Here is a 19,337-nt window from a genome sequence, read left to right as displayed (position 1 = left end):
ACATTTTACGTATTGATAAAAAATTATAAAAAAATGGATTCTTACACTAATTATTAATTTTTAATAAATCATTTACTTGCTAGTCTTATGTTCAATGAAATCAAACTAATAATTAGTATAATACATATTATATATTACATAATAATAACTAAAATAAATATACTAATATATAATCAATTTTACTTTTAAGACTCTCATTTATGTCTTTTTCATTGTCATGTCTACATCTTTTAGTCTGGAATTGCATGGTCTCTTCTGGGACCTCTGAGGTTTCCCCACAGTGTAACCACAGATCACTGCGGCTGTTGTGCTCGATAGACTTGCTCAGGCTTGTTACAGTAATCAGCCCCCCACAAACGCCCCTATGGGCTCTGTAGAAGAATGGGATTAACACAGTATGACTTTTCCACCCCTTCTATACATAAAACACAGCACACATATGCCTGAGGCACCTGTCAAAACAGAGCAGGGTGGCACCAGACCGACAGCTGCAGTATCTCTGACAAAATGTCAAGAAGAAAAAGCAAGGCATCATGAATCCATTGTCTAACAACAATGCTTTGAGATGGAGCAGTGAAGGGGTTAGTCATGAAATCTGAAGTCACTTTACCCCCAAAATGTCGTAGTTTGCTCATTATTTGCTTAAAACCACATGATTTTCTTTCTTTTGTTGTACATTAAAGCAGGTGTTTTGTAAAGTGTCCAGGCTGCTCTTTTCCATATAACAATAATGAATGAGCTTGTGAGCTGTAAAGCTCCAAAGACAATCAGTTACCAGACATTCAAGAACTGCCGGTGTGTTACTCCTTAATAAAAGGATGCAAGGAGATATTTCAAGCAAAATAATTGTATTTATTAGCATTCAAATATTTCTGCTTCAAGGGTATTTAATAATTAGAGTTATTGTGTAATTATAAGCATACTTTAAACTTTACATAGACTACGGCTCAAAAGTATAGGGTCGATGGGATATTTCAAAATGTTTTTGAAAGAAGTCTCTTCTGTTCACCATGACTATTTGATTAAAGCTGCAGCATAAATTTAATATTTTGAAATGTTATTTACAGTACATATTTTACATAATATATATATATATATATATATATATATATATATTATGTGTGTATGTATGTGTGTATGTGTATATGTATGTATGTATATGTATGTATGTATTTTTTTATGTGATGGCAAAGCTGAATTGTCAGCATCATTACTTATTATTAATCATTCTAATATACTGTTTTCATACTTTCATACTTTTCATACAAAATTATGATTATTATTAATGTTGAAAACAGTGTGAAATTCAGTATTCTTTGGTGAATATTAAGTTCAAAAGAACAGTATTTATTTTTTGTAACATTATAAATGTCTTTACTGTCACTTTTGTTCAATTTAATGCATTCTCACTGAATAAGTGTTAATTTCTTTAAAAGAAAAAAAACGTACTGACCTCAAACTTTTGAACAGTATTGTGTAATAACCAGAAAAAATGGTTTAAGTTTGAGTTAGAATAGTTTGCAAGAGCGCAATTACAACAATGAAAGTGGCTTGTGAGTAGATGAGTTTACCTGTTCGGTGTGATGTAAAATGTCCCCAAAAACCTCTCTAGTCCCATTTAGACACTTTTTAGCAAACACCTTTTTCAAGACAAGTAAAAGCTTTAAAAAGTAAATCACAAGGGGTATTACTTATGTATTTTATCTCATAGAATAAAACGTTAAAAAAAAATCTTGGAACTTGTTCACCACAGACCTTATTTCAGGCATTTAAGCATAAACCCATTGACTTCAGGATCAGGAACAGGAACTTGTTTCCAGGTTTTGGTCTGCAAAAGCTCATCATCCCTGCAGCACTCTATAGAAAACTGTGCCATTTTTGTCATAATAATGTGCGAGTACTTTGACACCGTGTGCAACCAGACATTTGGTTTCGCCAGTAGAAACAGTTTAATCGTTCTGTGAGACTGTTTAGGAATATATTTTGCCATGTGCACATTGGTGTTGGTGGGTAATGTTTGGGGTTTGGCATGTGGCCGTTGTGACCACAGACACAATCACCTCGTGCCTGGCCGTCAACCAACACGGGCGGCCAAGCCAGAGGAGAGGAAGTGAGGCAAGAGGGAAATGTCAAACACACTGCCACTACAAATAGACCTTCAGTGCTGTAATTTCAATAGCTTTTACAGACCGAATTAAACTCATTTTACTTCTCCTCTGCTTTGTCTATTCTGGGACACTTATGTTTGGTTTCATCTGAATGTGTCTCTTTTGTGGAGCAGAAGTTCCCCGGATAACATCTCAGCCACAGGATGTGGACGTAACCTCTGGGAACACTGTGTACTTCACATGTAGGGCAGAGGGCAACCCCAAACCTCAGATCATCTGGCTCAGAAACAAGTAAGCTTCCACCCTTGATGTACGTGATTAAAGGAAAAGTTCACCCCAAAAATAAAATTCTGTGTTAATTTTTTTCGTCTTCATGTTGCTCAAAGCAGAAATTACCTTCTTTATTTCATTGAACACAAAAGAAGTATTACAGTATGTCTAGAGTGCTTTTTGCATAATGAGGCTGTCTAAAAATGACAAAAAGCACCATAAAAGAAGTCCATGTAACATAGTATTTCAATCATGATGAATCTTTAAGGCGAGACACGGCAGGCAAAAACATCGTTTTTATTTTTTTTAATGGGCAATTTAGAATTTTTGGGATATTTGTCTTCAATAACATGTCTTCTTTCAGACTTGTGGTGAAAAAAGTCTGAAATACACATTTAGGTCTTTATTTTACTACACTTTGTCTGTTTGCGTTTGTAGATTTTGCATATATACAACAAAAGTTGACGTTCTTAATTAACATGCTGCTCCTCGATCTCTGTCTGCTCCCTGTCATCACACGCACCGCTGGAAAGCTCTCTCTCTCTCCTGTACAATGCTGTCGGATCCAAATATGGTCATTTCCTTTTTATCAGCAACCAATCGTGAAAGTAAAAGGGCTGAATGCGCAATCTCATTGGCTGATATAAATCTTTAAAGCCGTTTTCTCAAAATGACTTTTCTCTCATACTCCAAGTCCGAAATCTCCACTTCAGTAGCACCTATATACACCAGACTTTCCAGTCTTGTACCTAGTTATATTATGAAGACATTTACAGAGGGATTTGTAAATATATTATTCCTAGCCTGATTTCTATAACATTTTATTCCAAAAAATGAAACGAAAATATTTTTTTTAAGGCTATTGACAGTATATTCTGATTTACAGGATAACAAAAGTAGATATCCATAAATCCCTATGTAATTTTTTTCCCATCTAATATGTGAACACAATGAAAAAATAATTTTTAACCTGGCTTTATCCATGACTCAGATTTCGTTTTTTTATATATATGCAAATTAGCAAATATTTAATTAGATATTGCCTAATTTGCATATTTAAACATTACATTACAGTAGGGCTGAACGATACATCGAATTTTCATCGTCATCGCGATATGAACTCGCGCGATGAACACATCGCAACAGACAGCCTGACACGATGAATAACGCCTGGTTCAGATTACAAGATTTTTGTGTCTGTTACGATATACGGTGTCAGATTACACGATTTTGACTCCTAAAATCTTGTAGTGTCTTTGACAAGAAACATGTCAGACAACACGTTGCTTTCAGACCAGTCATCGCGTGCCATCACACGCACACATTCACTCGCACGCACGCACACAGACGCACACACACAGACACGCACACACACACTGCTCGCTCGCTCACTCACTCACTCACTCGTGCGCGCACACAAACACACACACACACACACACACACACACACACACACACACACACACTGTCCCTCGCTCACTCACTCACTCACTCACTCACTCGCGCGCGCACACACACACATATTACACACACTCGCTCGCTCACTGGCGCACACACACACTCACTGTTGCTCGCACTCTCACTCACTCGCACATACTCAACCCGGCGTGGAGGACCGTTAAAAAATTAAACATGCTTTCTGTCGTGATGTCTTGAAGCATCGCAGACGCGACGTAGGTTGTCGCCCACTATGACACACTATACGAGATGAAACGATCGAATCTTGCATCCCGACGCCCGTTGTCGTTTACGAATCCCCACGACACCCTACATCAAACGGATCGTTCCAAAATCGCGCTAAAATCATGTAATCTGAACCAGGCTGGTAATAAACGTTTGACCTATCACGCAAATAACCTATTAGAGCACTAAGACATGGGAACACAGTATAGCTAACATTCACATTTGAATATTTATCGCAAGTCATATCGTCATCGCAATATTAAACGGTGTTACTAAACGCAATATTAAACGGTGTTACAACGGTCGCGTCTGAGCGCGTTGTTGTCTTTGGAGCTCCATCGATTGATTTATAATTCTTGATTTCTCTTTAAACTCACTTACAACGAACATTTTCTACTTTTCCTCACCTCATAGTTATAACGCGGATTGTTGAGCAGACGCGTCTCAAGCCTAGTGATCCAACGCTGGATACTCTTATAGGTTACGTCCGTGGATCACGGCTGAACGCGTCTTCTCCGCACTCATTTACAAACAAACATTTTTTCGCCTATCATGCGTCTACTCTACACCCGTACCACTGAAAAGACGGATTATATCCAAGACTTAAGCCATAAATTAGTATTAATATTGATAGCACCACTGGTAGCGTCGTTGCTAACTTAACTTACTGTCCATCTGTTAAAATGGCGAATATATCAAATGTAAAGTAGTCTACCTTTTGGTGCAGGTGAGGACACATTTGAGCTGCACGCGGTGCAGTCTGAGCTGGAAGCTGTTGAGAAACAGATCCACGACCTTTTAGTAAGAAAAGCCGAGCTGATAGACCGGCGGTTAGCTCTTGAAACATCACGTGCCGAGGCACACAAATCAGAGACTAACGTTACTAACCCGATGACTCCGACCTCGTCTACTCCGTGCGTTCCTCAACATCGGTCCCGAACGTCGAGGTCGCGATCAGCCATGGTCTCGTTCACTCCGGCTCCAACATGCCATCACGAAGCCTGGATTTTTCCGCAGCGGAAGACGCGAGCCAGGTCTAGACCAAGAAAACTCTCTCCGACCCTCCCGGTTTTCGAGATATCCACACAAAACCGCTTCTCCCCTCTTCGCGAAACAGAACGCGATGCTGTGATCATCGGCGATTCCATCGTTCGACACGTACACGCGTACACGCTACGTTAAATAAAAGTAAGGTGCATAGTCACTGCTTTCCTGGTGCTCGTGTTTCTGAAATCGCTGCTCACGTTCCCGAGATTTTGAACGAGCGCGTCGGAACTGTTGTCCTGCACGCGGGAGGGGCCGACATCAGGCTGTGCCAGACGGAAGTTCTGAAGAAAGACTTCAGGAATCTGATCGATACGGTACGCAGCACATCGCCTGATATAACGATTATTGTGTCAGGACCGCTTCCCACGTACCGACTAGGTCATGAAAAGTTTAGTAGATTATTTGCGCTTAATGAATGGTTAATGTCATGGTGCAATGAGCAGAAACTTCTCTTTGTAAATAATTGGAATCTGTTTTGGGAGCGTCCTAGGCTTTACCGTGCTGATGGCTTACACCCAAGCAGATTCGGATCGGATCTTCTGTCAGATAACATCTCCAAAATGTTAAATACCTTTTGACTAGTAACCAAAAGTCCAAATCATAGTCTCTGCTGCACCAATTTAACTGATATAAATAGTTTAGAACATTGCATAGAAACTGTGTCTATTCCTCGTTTAGTGAGATCAAATCATAAATCTACTGCAGGATCTAGAAAAAATCTAATTGTTATTAAACCAGAAAATGTTGCTATTGGTAATCAAAAACAATTTTTAAAGCTAGGTCTTCTAAACATTAGATCACTCACACCTAAGGCAGTTATTGTAAATGAAATAGTCACAGATAATAGCTTCGATGTACTTTGCCTTACTGAAACCTGGCTTAAACCAAATGATTATTTCGGTTTAAATGAGTCTACTCCATCAGGATACTCCTATAAGCACGAGCCCCGTCTGAATGGTCGTGGCGGCGGTGTTGCAACAATCTATAGAGATTTTCTCAATGTTACTCAGAAAACGGGTTATAAGTTTATTTCATTTGAAGTACTTGTACTAAATGTTACGCTCTTAGATGTTCGAAAAACATCCCTATTATCTCTAGCCTTCGCTACCGTATATAGACCGCCTGGGCCTTACGCTGATTTCCTAAAAGAGTTTGCAGATTTTCTCTCAGACCTATTAGTTAACTTCGATAAAGCATTAATTGTTGGAGACTTTAATATCCATGTAGATAATCAAAATGATGCGTTAGGGGCTGCGTTTACTGATTTATTAAACTCCTTTGGGGTCAAGCAAAACATTACCGGACCGACTCATCGATTTAATCATACACTCGATTTAATTATATCACATGGAACCGATCCAACCGATATAGATATCATTCCACAAAGTGACGATGTCACTGACCATTACATGGTAACTTGCATATTACGTACTCCTATAATATATCATGCTGCGCCGCGTTATCGATTAGGCAGAACAATCCTTCCATCCACCATAGATAATTTTTCAAACAGCTTATCGGATCTGTCTCAGCTGCTCAGTGAACCCAAACAAACAGATGAACTTGAGGAATTAACTAGCACTATGAGCACCATTCTCTCTGGATCATTGGATATTGTTGCGCCCATTAGATTAAAAAAGGTCAGAGAGAAAAGTAAAGCACCATGGTACAACAATACTACGCGTGTTCTAAAGAGAGAAACCCGTAATTTAGAGCGTAAATGGAAACAAACCAACTTAGAGGTCTTTAGAATCGCATGGAAAGACAGTATGTCACGTTATAAAAAGGCCCTAAAAGCGGCCAGGGCTGAGCATCTACGCAAACTAATAGAAAACAACCATAACAATCCTAAGTTCTTATTTAACACAGTGGCGAGACTAACAAATAAACAGATGTCTCCTGAACAAAATATTCCATTACAGTTTAGTAGTAATGATTTCATGAAGTTCTTCACTGAGAAAATAGAAAACATCAGAACCACAATTGTAAACGTTCAATCCTCAATCGCGCCTTATAATTCAGCCTCAATTATCACCCCGCAAGAACAATTACAGTGCTTTACAACTATAGAACAAAAAGAGTTAAATAAACTTTTTACTTCATCTAAAACAACAACATGTTTACTAGATCCTATACCAACTAAACTATTGAAAGAAGTGTTACCTGTAGTGGAAGAGCCTCTCCTCAATATTATTAACTCGTCTTTATCTTTAGGTTATGTTCCAAAAACATTTAAACTGGCAGTTATAAAACCTCTCATTAAGAAACCACAATTAGATCCGAATAATCTAGTAAATTATAGACCCATTTCAAATCTACCTTTTATGTCTAAAATACTAGAAAAAGTTGTGTCCGCTCAACTGTGCTCTTTCTTACAAGAAAATGACACCTATGAAAAGTTTCAGTCTGGGTTCAGGCCGCATCATAGCACTGAAACTGCGCTCGTTAAAATCACAAATGATTTACTTTTAGCTTCTGACCAAGGCTGTATCTCAATATTAGTTTTACTTGATCTTAGTGCTGCGTTCGATACTATAGATCATACAATACTCTTAGATCGACTACAAAATTATACTGGTGTTCAAGGACAAGCATTAAGCTGGTTTAGATCGTATTTATCTGACCGCTACCATTTTGTTTATTTAAATGGAGAAAAATCTATCATAACTCCAGTAAACTATGGAGTGCCGCAGGGATCTGTGTTAGGCCCTCTATTATTCTCAATATATATGCTGCCACTTGGAAATATTATAAGGAAACATGGAATTAGTTTCCATTGTTATGCTGATGACACTCAAATCTATATTTCATCACGGCCAGATGAAAACGCTAAATTATCCAAATTGACAGAGTGTGTTAAAGATATAAAAGATTGGATGACGCATAATTTTCTTTTATTAAATCCAGACAAGACAGAGGTACTACTTATCGGTTCAAAAAACCACCCACAAAACCTCTCACATTACAACTTTAACATAGTAGGATGTCCTGTTACTTCATCCTCTACAGTAAAAGACCTGGGTGTTATATTAGACTGCAACCTGTCTTTTGAAAATCATATTTCATATGTTACAAGAACAGCCTTTTTCCACCTTAGAAACATTGCTAAGCTACGTAATATGCTATCTGTTTCTGATGCAGAAAAGTTAGTTCATGCATTCATGACCTCGAGACTAGATTACTGTAATGCGTTATTAGCCGGTTGTCCTGCATCCTCAATAAACAAGCTACAGTTAGTCCAAAATGCCGCCGCTAGAGTTCTAACTAGATCAAGAAAATATGATCATATAACACCGATTTTATCATCTCTACATTGGTTACCTATAAAGTCCTGTATTAATTACAAGGTATTGCTACTGACTTATAAAGCCCTAAACGGCTTAGCTCCAGTCTATTTAACGGATCTTCTATCGCCCTATAATCCATCGCGCTCTTTAAGGTCACTAAATTCGAGGCTTTTGGTCATACCTAGGATATCTAGGTCCACCAAAGGAGGGAGAGCATTTTCACATTTAGCACCAAAACTCTGGAATAGTCTTCCGGATACTGTTCGTTGCTCAGACTCGCTCTCCCAGTTTAAAACTAGATTAAAGACGCATCTCTTCAGCCAGGCATTCATATAATACTTTTAATCCTACAGTTAAATCCGACCTCTAGTTCATAAACGCCAGAGGAGAACTGGCCCCCGACTGAGCCCGGGTTCTCCCAAGGTTTTTTTTTCTCCATTAGGTCACCTGATGGAGTTTTTCGGTTCCTTGCCACTGTTGCCTTTGGCTTGCTCAGTTGGGGATATTTGGGGATATTTAATTGAATTAATCAATCAACGATACTATTGATCAGCATTACCAAACGTAGACGTTCCACTAGAAACAAACATTGATGTATTGTTCTAATTTATTACTGTGAAGCTGCTTTGATACAACCTGTGTTGTGAAAAGCGCTATATAAATAAACTTGACTTGACTTGACTTGACTTATCGCACATCGCAGCTTTTCCTCATATCGTGCAGCCCTAGATTACAGAAAACTTGTAATAATTTTTTTTCCTCATCTTAATGTAGGTAATCAACTGGGAAAGTTTCATGGTGATATCTGCTAGTTAAACATTTTACCCTATTCACCTGTAGTGTCTCGCCTTAAATACTTTTAGCATGTTAATGGATATGACAATGTTAATGTACTTGGTCTTGTCGGACTAGATAGTATGGACTTGATACTGGCGACAGCATGTAAGATATGCATACATAAATCCCGTCCAAACACAGCCCAGAGTCTAGGCTTAAACAAGGCAAAGTTTGGGCGTCTAAACCCTAGCCAAAAATAGACCAGTCATCAATTAGATAACAAAGAAATTATATAAGTGAAGAAATTAAATCAAACACCTTGTAATCACTGTTGACTTACACGATGCAATATCATAAATCTTGCAGGTTATTTTGGCAAAGACGACCAGTGTAACCAAATTCAAGGTTATTTTGTCTAGAAGTGTGTTACTCATAGCTGGAATATATTGGGTCTATAGTTAACCTAGACGGTGAAATGGCGGCTATTGCTTGCTGGGTGGCTGCAGGATCAACAGAGGCCAATAATCCATGCATCAGAATGGTTATGCGTTTTATGTATCGCTGTCTACAACATCAGACACATAACTGTAATTGATATGAATTGCCTTCAGCTTGACTATGTTATCAAGTCAAGTCATCTTCATTTATATAGCGCTTTTAACAATGTAGATTGTCTCAAAGCAGCTTTACAGAGATAAGCGTATAATTTAAGGTAACAGAGATTGTTTCGGCTTTCCAGCAGAGTTAAGTTATTTCCATCTAAAGTTAGTTTTAATTGATTTGGTTCCGTCGCAATGATCATTTGTTATTAAATTAGGGGCCGCTAAGACGACACCATTCTCTCTACACAGACTTTAAACGCGAACCTGTGAGAAACGCTGATGGCGTTCACATGCGCATTTAGAATGGGTTCTATAGTTATGTGCGTTAGAATATACGCAGGTTTGGAATTCCCTACAAGCCAAGCCTAAACAAAATACTTGTCTTTCCTTATAAATTTTGATAATCAAAATTTTGTTGTATTTTGTTATCAAACTGCTAATAATGTGTAGCTAATGTTACACTAATTCGCCCTCTCAGTCTGCCTTGTAAAAACTGATTTTTCCTGTCCCTTCATAAAGGTTTTGTGCTCATTGTGTTAAATGCCCACAGAGCAAGGAAAATATTTTTGTGACGGTGTGAAACGGAGCGATTTCAAACCATATTTTTTAACCTGTCTTTGGTCCACTGCAGTTTTAAGGAGAAAAACTCAGCAAGGGTGTTGACTTTGAATTTGCACCTGGTTTTTCTGAAAGCACATTAAAAACACCACATAGACATATAAACAACTTTTAAAAACTTTAATTTTCACCACAGGGGGTCTTTGGGACAATTTATAAATAAACTTGAGCATGCAAAACGTATTATTTAACATACAAATGTACATTTGTAAACAATATGATTTACACAATAAATCCAGCAGAAACTCCAGCAGCACAATTTGCATATTTTTAACAGACGTCACTACCTAAACCTCAAAGCTATTTGCTGCTGCCAAGTCTTTTCACTCCTCATTTGCATAAAATCTAGCCTTTCTCAACTTTTGGCCACTCTCAATAGCTGCTTTTCCACAGTCGGGTCGAATGGTAGGGAACGGTTGCAGTTATATTTCCACTTGAGCTTGGTTCGGCATGGCATGATATTACTAACCGTTCTCGTTTTACTCAATTACTTTTTTGGAATTGCACTTTTTCTCATGCTAATCTGCCCTGTTCAGTAAATCTGGCCCCTAGAATGTAGTTGCATTAGACTACTTTTATGTAGTTTATGTAGATTTTGATGTAGACTAGTTTTATGTAGTACAATGTAGTTGCATAGTTGCATGAACTACTTTTATGGTGTTTTTTTTTTTTGTAAATTTGGAGTTTGACAGTCTGGACGTTCTGTAACATATCTTCTTTTGTGTTCCATGGAAGACAGGAAGTGATACAGGTTTGGACTGACATGAGTGTGAGTAAATGATGACAGAAATAATATGTTTTGGTTGTTTTATCCTCAACGTGTGAAGGGTGTATGCGTAAACAGGAAAGTCTTTTTTTATCAGCAATGCACTAAACATGAGGGATGACACCCGTCTCAATCTACTGGAAGATGGAACCTTGATGATCCAGGACACGCGGGAGACGGACCAGGGCGTGTATCAGTGCATGGCCAAAAATGTGGCTGGAGAGGTGAAGACCTCAGAGGTCACCTTACGATACTTCAGATCACCTTGTGAGTGTGATGGGGTCCTGTAGGTGATAATAATTCAACTAGAATAACTAGATCCTCCCAAACTTGCTTGACCCTATTTAATTCAGGCACAATCTATAGTATTGGATTAATCCTGTAAAATGTATCATCCCATATACACTGACAAAAAATGGTGTAGGGTTTACTTTGTAATTATTTGTGAAATTTGAGAAACAAGTAACATATTCACTTTAAAACAAAGTGTAGGATTTACTTTGAAACAGTTTTCATAAATTGCTTTTTATAAATTGCTATACAATTTGACAAATAATTACAAAGAAACAACAAAGTAATGCATTGAATTTTTACTTTGAAATTGTCTCTCAGAAATTGCTTGTAAATTTCACAAATAATTACAAAGTAACCCTGAATTAAACTCTATTTTGTACATTTCCGTAGATAATATTAGGGTAGCATGCATGCGAATCTGGTAAAGACCATTTAATGGCAGACTTATTGCACACAGCAATCCATTTTTTGTCGTTGCCTTTGTCTTTCCAGCTCGGCCCAGTTTTGTGATCCAGCCGCAGAACACAGAGGTTCTGGTCGGGGAGAGCGTGACCCTGGAGTGCAGTGCGACAGGTCAGCCGCAGCCCCGCGTGACCTGGACCAAAGGAGACCACACGGCCCTCCCATTGGATCCCCGCATCAACATCACTCCTTCAGCAGGTCTCTACATCCAGAATGTCAATCAGGCTGATGGGGGACAGTACACTTGCTTTGCGAGCAACAACGTGGACACCATCCACGCCACTGCATATATTATAGTACAGGGTAAGAGATGGGAATTTTTATTTGTGAATATTTTATTTTCATCAAGATTCTGTTGCTCATAATTTTGCACTGATTCTTTAGTTTCTTGCATTGACATTTTATTTACGCATTTATTCATTACCTTTTCTAAAATTCAATTAATGGTTGTCTAAAGGTGTCATTCACTGTGAAGTTAAGGTGGCTCTGTGCCTCCTTCAAATTCAGTGTGAAGATGCAATATGCTACCCTGGAAATCCGAGTTCTCACGAGAGCACAAGTTGAATTTGCTCAGCGTGTTTACTCTAGTGTCGAGTAATGATGCTCATTAAATATGCCCTTGTATCCGAGCTGCACCAATCACATTGGGTTATCTGATATAAGCGGGCCAGAGGCGAGCTAAACAGATGACGACAGCGTTGTGACGTCGAAGTCATTAGTAAACATTGCAAGATGGCTATGGATGAACACCAGTTGTTTGAAACGACTTTGGCCGCTACAGTGAACGAGTTACACTTGGCTTTAAAGAGAAACAGAAGACAGCGCTCGAATCCTTCCTTTGCAAGAAGGGCGTTTCTGTTTTGCCGACTGGATACGGCAAGAGTTTCAAATGCATTCTTGGTGCCACCCCTCGAGCTGATCAATTTTCTTTAGTCGATGCCAGACCCTTAATCTTTCAGATTTGGGTCTGGATTTCCAGGCTAGCAATATGCGACATTGCATTTAATTTCAGTTTCAGGGAAAATGTCACAGTGACGGAAAGTGTGGTAAATGAAAGAACAGTTTATTATTGTACAGTGTAAAACATGAAAAACATTTTTTTTGACAGGATTCTGGTAACTCAAATCAGCATCTCAGAGCGGCTCGGTTCACAGTAAATGCTTGGTTTTTGGTCCAATAATTAGAATCTCAGTTTTTTTTCAGAATTAAGTTGTAGGAAATTACTAGTCATCCAGTTTTTTATATCAGCTATGCATTCCGTTAATTTTGTGAATTGGTAAATTACGTCGTGGCGCAAAGAAATGTAGAGCTGAGTATCATCAGCATAACAGTGAAAGCTAATGCCATGTTTCCTAATGATATCTCCTAATGGTAGCATGTACAGAGTGAACAGCAGCGGTCCTAGTACTGAGCCTTGTGGTACACCATACTGAACTTGTGATTGATGAGACATCTCTTCATTTACTGCTACAAACTGATATCGGTCAGATAAGTATGATTTAAACCATGCCAAATACAATTCCACTAATGCCACTAATGCTAATTTTCGAGTCTATTTAAAAGAATGTTGTGGTCAATAGTGTCAAATGCAGCACTAAAATCCAGTAACACTAATAGAGAGATACAACCACGATCGGATGATAAAAGCAAATTGACGGCCTGTAATTGACTAATTCTGTAGCATCAAGTTGTGTTTTTTTTAATAATAGCCAGTTATTGTTATGTAACCTAATGACAAAGATTAATTAATTATATTAAGAAGAGGATCTATGACCTCTGGAAGCATCTCTTTCAGTCGCTTAGTCGGTATAGGGTCTAACATACATGTTGTTGATTTACTGTAGATGATTTAACAAGTTTAGACAATACTTCCTCTCATATAGCAACGAATGAATGGAATTTTTCCTCAGCGACACTACAATGCACTGCCTGATGCGATACTGTAGTAGAGGTTGCATAGTTATAATTCTCTCTCTAATATTATAAATCTTGCAAGTAAAGAAGTTCATGAAGTCATTATTTCCTGTTAATTTAGGCACTGTATCAAATAAATACCTTGGATTGTGTTTGTTTTATTCTAAGAGAGTTGAAAAAACAAGCAGTTTTAAGACCTTTCTGTATGCAATAATGCTTTCTTTCCACAATGCAAAACACCTCTAGTTTTGTTTTCTTCTAGCTGCGCTCCATTTTTCTGGCTGCTCTCTTGAGGGCCCGAGTGTGCTCGTCGTACCACGGAGTTGGACTATTTTCCTTTAATTTTCTTTAAGTGCAAAGGACCAACTGTGTCTAAAGTGCTGGAAAAGAAAGAGTCAATAGTTTCTGTTGCAACATCGAGTTCTTTAGTAATGTCTATATTTTTATCTGGTAATAATCAAATTTGTCTACATCATGTATTCTGATCAAAACATTTAAAAAACAGACATAATGGTCAAATTTGCTCATTCTCATTTCTTTCCCTCCTCAGCTCGCCCTCAGTTCACAGTGACCCCTCAGGACCAGTCTGTGCTGGAGGGTCATACAGTCGACTTTCCCTGCGAGGCCAGTGGCTACCCTCAGCCTGTCATAGCTTGGACACGCGGTGGTGAGATCATTTAACGCCTCCTTCACTGTTTGGCTTTTTACAGTGGAGTTTTTTCAACAGTCTGTCTAAGTCAGAATGGTCAGAATTTTTATCTTGTAAAAAACTGACCAACTGATATTTTCTGTTCAACAGGCAATGTCTTATAATATTCATAATAATAATAATGATCTTAAAAAGATATATATTTTTAAATTTTGTTAAACTATTTAAAAATATATATTTTGACCTGTATAATATATAATTTATATTATATATAGTATATAAATATATAACTGACCAACTGATATTTTCTGTTCAACAGGCAACGTCTTATAATATTCATAATAATAATAATAATCTTAAAAATATATATATTTTTTAATTTTGTTAAACTAAAATATACTTTAATGTCATTTCTATTGAAATGTTATTGTGTGTCATTTAAATATATTTGTACTTACACATTTGTGATGAAGATGCAATTTAGTACATTACATTTAAATAATATCAAACATTTATCAATACATTTATTATTATAATCAGGTATTGTTAGTTAACATGTCACCTTTAAAGCACGTCAAAAGATTATTAAAAAATAATAATTTAAAATGGACTTTAACGTAAAGCTTTTCATTTAAAATTATTACAAACTGTACTTTTTAAAAGAGTTCTTAAACGTACGTATGTCTCTTTAAGTATTCTTAAGTGGCCTTTTATTTCAATAAAGAAATAGTTCACCCAAAATTTGAAATTATCGTTTCGTTTATTTTATTTATCAAGCACTTTTACACAACTGACCATTGAACAAAGTGCTGTAGTATCTAAAACACATAAAGACAACCATAAAAACACAACACTAAAACCACACTTAACCCCCTGAGGTCGGCTATCGCGCGGCGCGATAGGCTCGTTTTTTTTCCGTATGAGTGCAAAAAATAAATAAAATAAAAATATTAATTTTTATCTTATATGCTTGTGTTATACATCAATCGATCCTGTTTAGTGTGTATTTTTGTGTGTATGCTCATAATAAAAACAAAGTGTTGTGCTTTTCGCCAAATAAAGAAAAATAAACATGATGCGAGTTCTGCCTACTCTCCGTCAGTGAAGTCAATTCTGAAACGCGTCCGAAAATGAACTGTAACTCAGCGAATACTTAGTCAAACAGGCATACAGTCACACAGGCATGAAGCTTGAATTCTCTTCTTTTAAATGAAGTAATTTTTATAAAAAACAAATATTCACAGTTTATGTAATATGTATGCAAAGAGAGAGATGTCAGTCGTTCTCATCTCAGCTAATTAAGTTTTAATGTGCTCCGCCCACGGAGAGCGCGCGCTATTCAAACGCAAATGTGAGGCGATCCGAACAAACCTGTGAAACGCCCACATCAGCTGGATAACACACACCGCGAGTTCACTTTCAGACTTATGTACTTTACGATGCTGTGAGGAATAATACTATCTTGATAATAATCCTGCAAAAATTTACCTCAGAAGTTCTGGAAGTATCATTTCGAGGAGCAAACGGATCCCGCTGAGGAATTAGGTCAGTTCTGTTTGCTTTGTTCTAATCTGAATGAATGAGCGCACAGATGCGCGCTGTTGTGGAGCTACTACAGCTGGCAAAAATACTGTTTAAATATGAATCGCGAATACAAAGAAAGATTACACTGGAAACATTGTTACAAAAGTTTAAATGTTGTTGTAATTGTATAACCTTAAAAAAAAAAAAAAAAAAAAAAAATATATATATATATATATATATATATATATATATATATATATATATATATATATATAAGGATAGATGTAAACAAAATCTTAAAAGGTCATTATAAGCCTTCTCTTTAAATAATTTTATTATGCTTTATTAGTGACACATTTGGGAAGAGAATATATTCCAAATCTGAAAATAAAGTATGAGAACGATTAACTGCACAATTACTAGAAATGTTTACCTTGGATATTGTACAATTTGCAAGCAAAATTTGTGGAAAAAAAACAACAAACCAGTTATATATTGTCCTTGCATTCTTGTGGCTCAGTCACACTCCTGAATGAAAGGCTCATTACGTATGCAGCCTCATTATGCGGGCCCCATTGACTCCGCAGGTGTGAATCACGCCCACCCGCATATTGCCTTTCCAAACAAAAAGTGTTTTACAAGATTTTAATCAATGTATTGTGTTATGTGAATGATTAGGCAGGATGATTTTCACATAATTTTGAAGAAAAAATTCTAGGCAACGTCATCCATTAGTCAAAAGTCTTATTTACATATATTTAGAATGTGTTTTATTGCCTTATTTCAGAAACTTTAGTTTTTTGTTTTTGAAAAAACCATGCATAAACATTATTCTATCAAAAATACAAACATGTACATGCAAGTTGTTCACATATTATGGTAGCCCTGTTTGTGCTAAATAGAGTGAATTTACACCTTTGCCATTAATATGTTTATAAGCAACTGAAAAAAGCACAAATGTTAGGGCATGTCAGAAAATCTCAAGGACCCCAAAAACCCCCCAGACCCCAGAGGGTTAAAATAACAGCGAAATAAACCCCTTAGTTTTAATGCACAAACAACTTCTATACCCCATTAGATGAAACACTTAATGTGGGTGCCGATCTGAGAGAAAGGGGTAAATCATTCTGGAGTTGTGGAGCTATCGCCACAAAAGCTCGACCTCCACTTCTCCGTTTAGTACTAGGAGTCGTTAAAAACCATCTGGTCAGCTGACCTTAAAGACCGTTTTGGTTCATATTTCTCAATCAGATTCACCAAATACAATGGAGCCATACCATGCAATGATTTATGAACAAAAAACTAAATTTTAAACTTTATTCTGTAATTGATCGGTAGCCATTGTAAAAAACTCAAAACTGGAGTAATACGGTCTCTCTTACGAGTACCTGTCAAAAGCCTCGCAGCAGCATTGTGGACCAGTTGTAAGTGGTTAAGCAATGATTTATTTATGGCGACATATAGTGAGTTGCAGTAATCTAGCCTTGTAAACACAAAAGCATGAATGAGTTTTTCGAGATCACGCGTACACGCGTGGACAAAAATGGTTTTACCTTCGCTATTAATCTCAAGTGATAAAAACAAGACTTAACCACAGAATAAATCTGTTTCTCAAACTTGAGATCACTGTCAAGAAGAACTCCTAAATTTGCACTCATGGCTTACAGAAGGGGGCTAAACCACCCAGATCAACACAATTATTTGGAACGCCAAACCACACAACTTCAGTTTTATCTTCATTTGGTTTTAAAAAATGTAAAGATAACCATGATTTGATGCCATGTATACAGTTCCACAACGACTCTATTTGCTGGAAGATAGACTTATGCATATCATCTGCATAAAAGTGAAAGGGGATTTCCTGCTTGCTAAAAAAATCCCATAATTTACTGACCCTAAAGCCATCCTAGGTGTATATGAGTTTCTTCTTTCAGTCTAACACAATCGGAGTTATAATAAATAATATCCCAGCTTCGTAATGGCATTGAATAGTGCCCGAGTTTTTTGAAGCTCCAAAAAGCACATCGATCCATTATAAAAGTAATCCATTTGACTTCAGTGGGTTAAGTTTCGGCTGAAGGGTGACCTCTGACCCGGTGTATGACGTAGCTCCTCTTCTATTATATAGAAAATTCCTCTGTCATTTTTCTTTTAAACTTCTCGTTTTAGACTTCTAATTTGTGACCGGCGTTTTGTTTTGCTCTGTCCTCTGCGCTTCCACGTTTTTCAGTTCTCATCTGAGCTTACGCTACATCTACGTCATACGTCCTACATCGGGTCAGAGGTCACACTTCCACCGGAGCTCGACTCGCTCATGAACGCGTATGGCCGTTGCCAGAGAGCCAGTGATTATAGTTTATGAAGTTTTAAATGTAGATATTTTTCTTACATAAACCCATGGCTTCGATTCAGAAGTTCAGATTACTTTTATGATGGATGGATGTGCTTTTTGGGATAATGTTTGGGTGAAATATTCCTTTAATAATATATTATTATATGCAATTACAGTTTTTTATTTAAATATGCTTTTTAGATTTGAAGTTCACTACAGGTGCACATTCAATACAAAGTGCTCTTCTTTTTCACAATGGTCTGATAGTGAAATTACGATTGGATGAACAGCGTTCTGTCGCTCAGCCCACACTGTTGCATGTGCTGTAAAAATGATTTTGGTTTGTTTTCACAAACTGAGAGATGAGTCAGAATCAACAGCATCCCACAGATACTCTCAACAGTTTAATTTGATCTGAACGTTCCTTTAAAGGTTACAAGGACACATTTAAAAATTATTGAATTGTCTGTCAGTGCATCAACTATTTACAAAATCACTAAACCTCTGTTCTCTTACCATAGGCAGCCCCCTGCCTAATGACAGACGACACGTTGTTCTCTCAACGGGCAGCTTGCGTATCAGCCGCGTGGCCCTTCATGACCAGGCCCAGTATGAATGCCAGGCCGTCAGTCCTGTTGGCACTGCCAGAGCAGCTGTTCATCTCAACATCCTACAAGCCGGTGAGACCCTGATCTCAACACAAATTACATCCTGACATTGATTATTTCATCAAGTTGAATTAGAGGTCGGTAGTATTTCCAAAATATATCATGGCATGAGCAATCAGTATATTCAAAAAAGTCAACAGTCAAAACTGCACTGTGATTATGCCCAATTGATAATGCCCAATTGAATAATCCAGTGAATTAAATACTTTTTTTTTTTTTTTTTGGAACATGAAATCAGAAGATTAGATTATTCAAAACAGCTCCAGCATGAGTGCAAAAACTTCACATTATTAAACGTATGAGTTAAAAACAAAAGACCAGTGTTATTTTAGCATC

The 19,337-nt window shown here is 37.3% G+C and overlaps 1 protein-coding gene across 3 annotated transcripts in view; it reads left to right on the top strand.

Moving 5' to 3' along the window:
• The window catches only part of pxdn (peroxidasin), a 121,008-nt gene that overhangs the window by 51,887 nt on the left and 49,784 nt on the right, over positions 1–19,337 (top strand). For 2 of the 3 annotated variants that reach the window (XM_081347627.1, XM_081347626.1), the window contains exons 8-12: positions 2,282–2,399; positions 11,256–11,425; positions 11,945–12,217; positions 14,379–14,495; positions 18,855–19,013. In XM_081347627.1, coding sequence (XP_081203753.1) covers positions 2,282–2,399; positions 11,256–11,425; positions 11,945–12,217; positions 14,379–14,495; positions 18,855–19,013 — 837 coding nt within the window. Of the gene's footprint in view, positions 1–2,281; positions 2,400–11,131; positions 11,162–11,255; positions 11,426–11,944; positions 12,218–14,378; positions 14,496–18,854; positions 19,014–19,337 lie in introns of those variants that run through there. The other variant, XM_081347628.1, reaches the window with a different exon arrangement.

This window comes from Scardinius erythrophthalmus (assembly GCF_964197995.2).
Source record: "Scardinius erythrophthalmus genome assembly, chromosome: 19".
Lineage (NCBI taxonomy): Eukaryota > Metazoa > Chordata > Actinopteri > Cypriniformes > Leuciscidae > Scardinius > Scardinius erythrophthalmus.
Note: the sequence above shows the minus strand (reverse complement) of the source record. Positions and strands in the feature narration are given on the sequence as shown.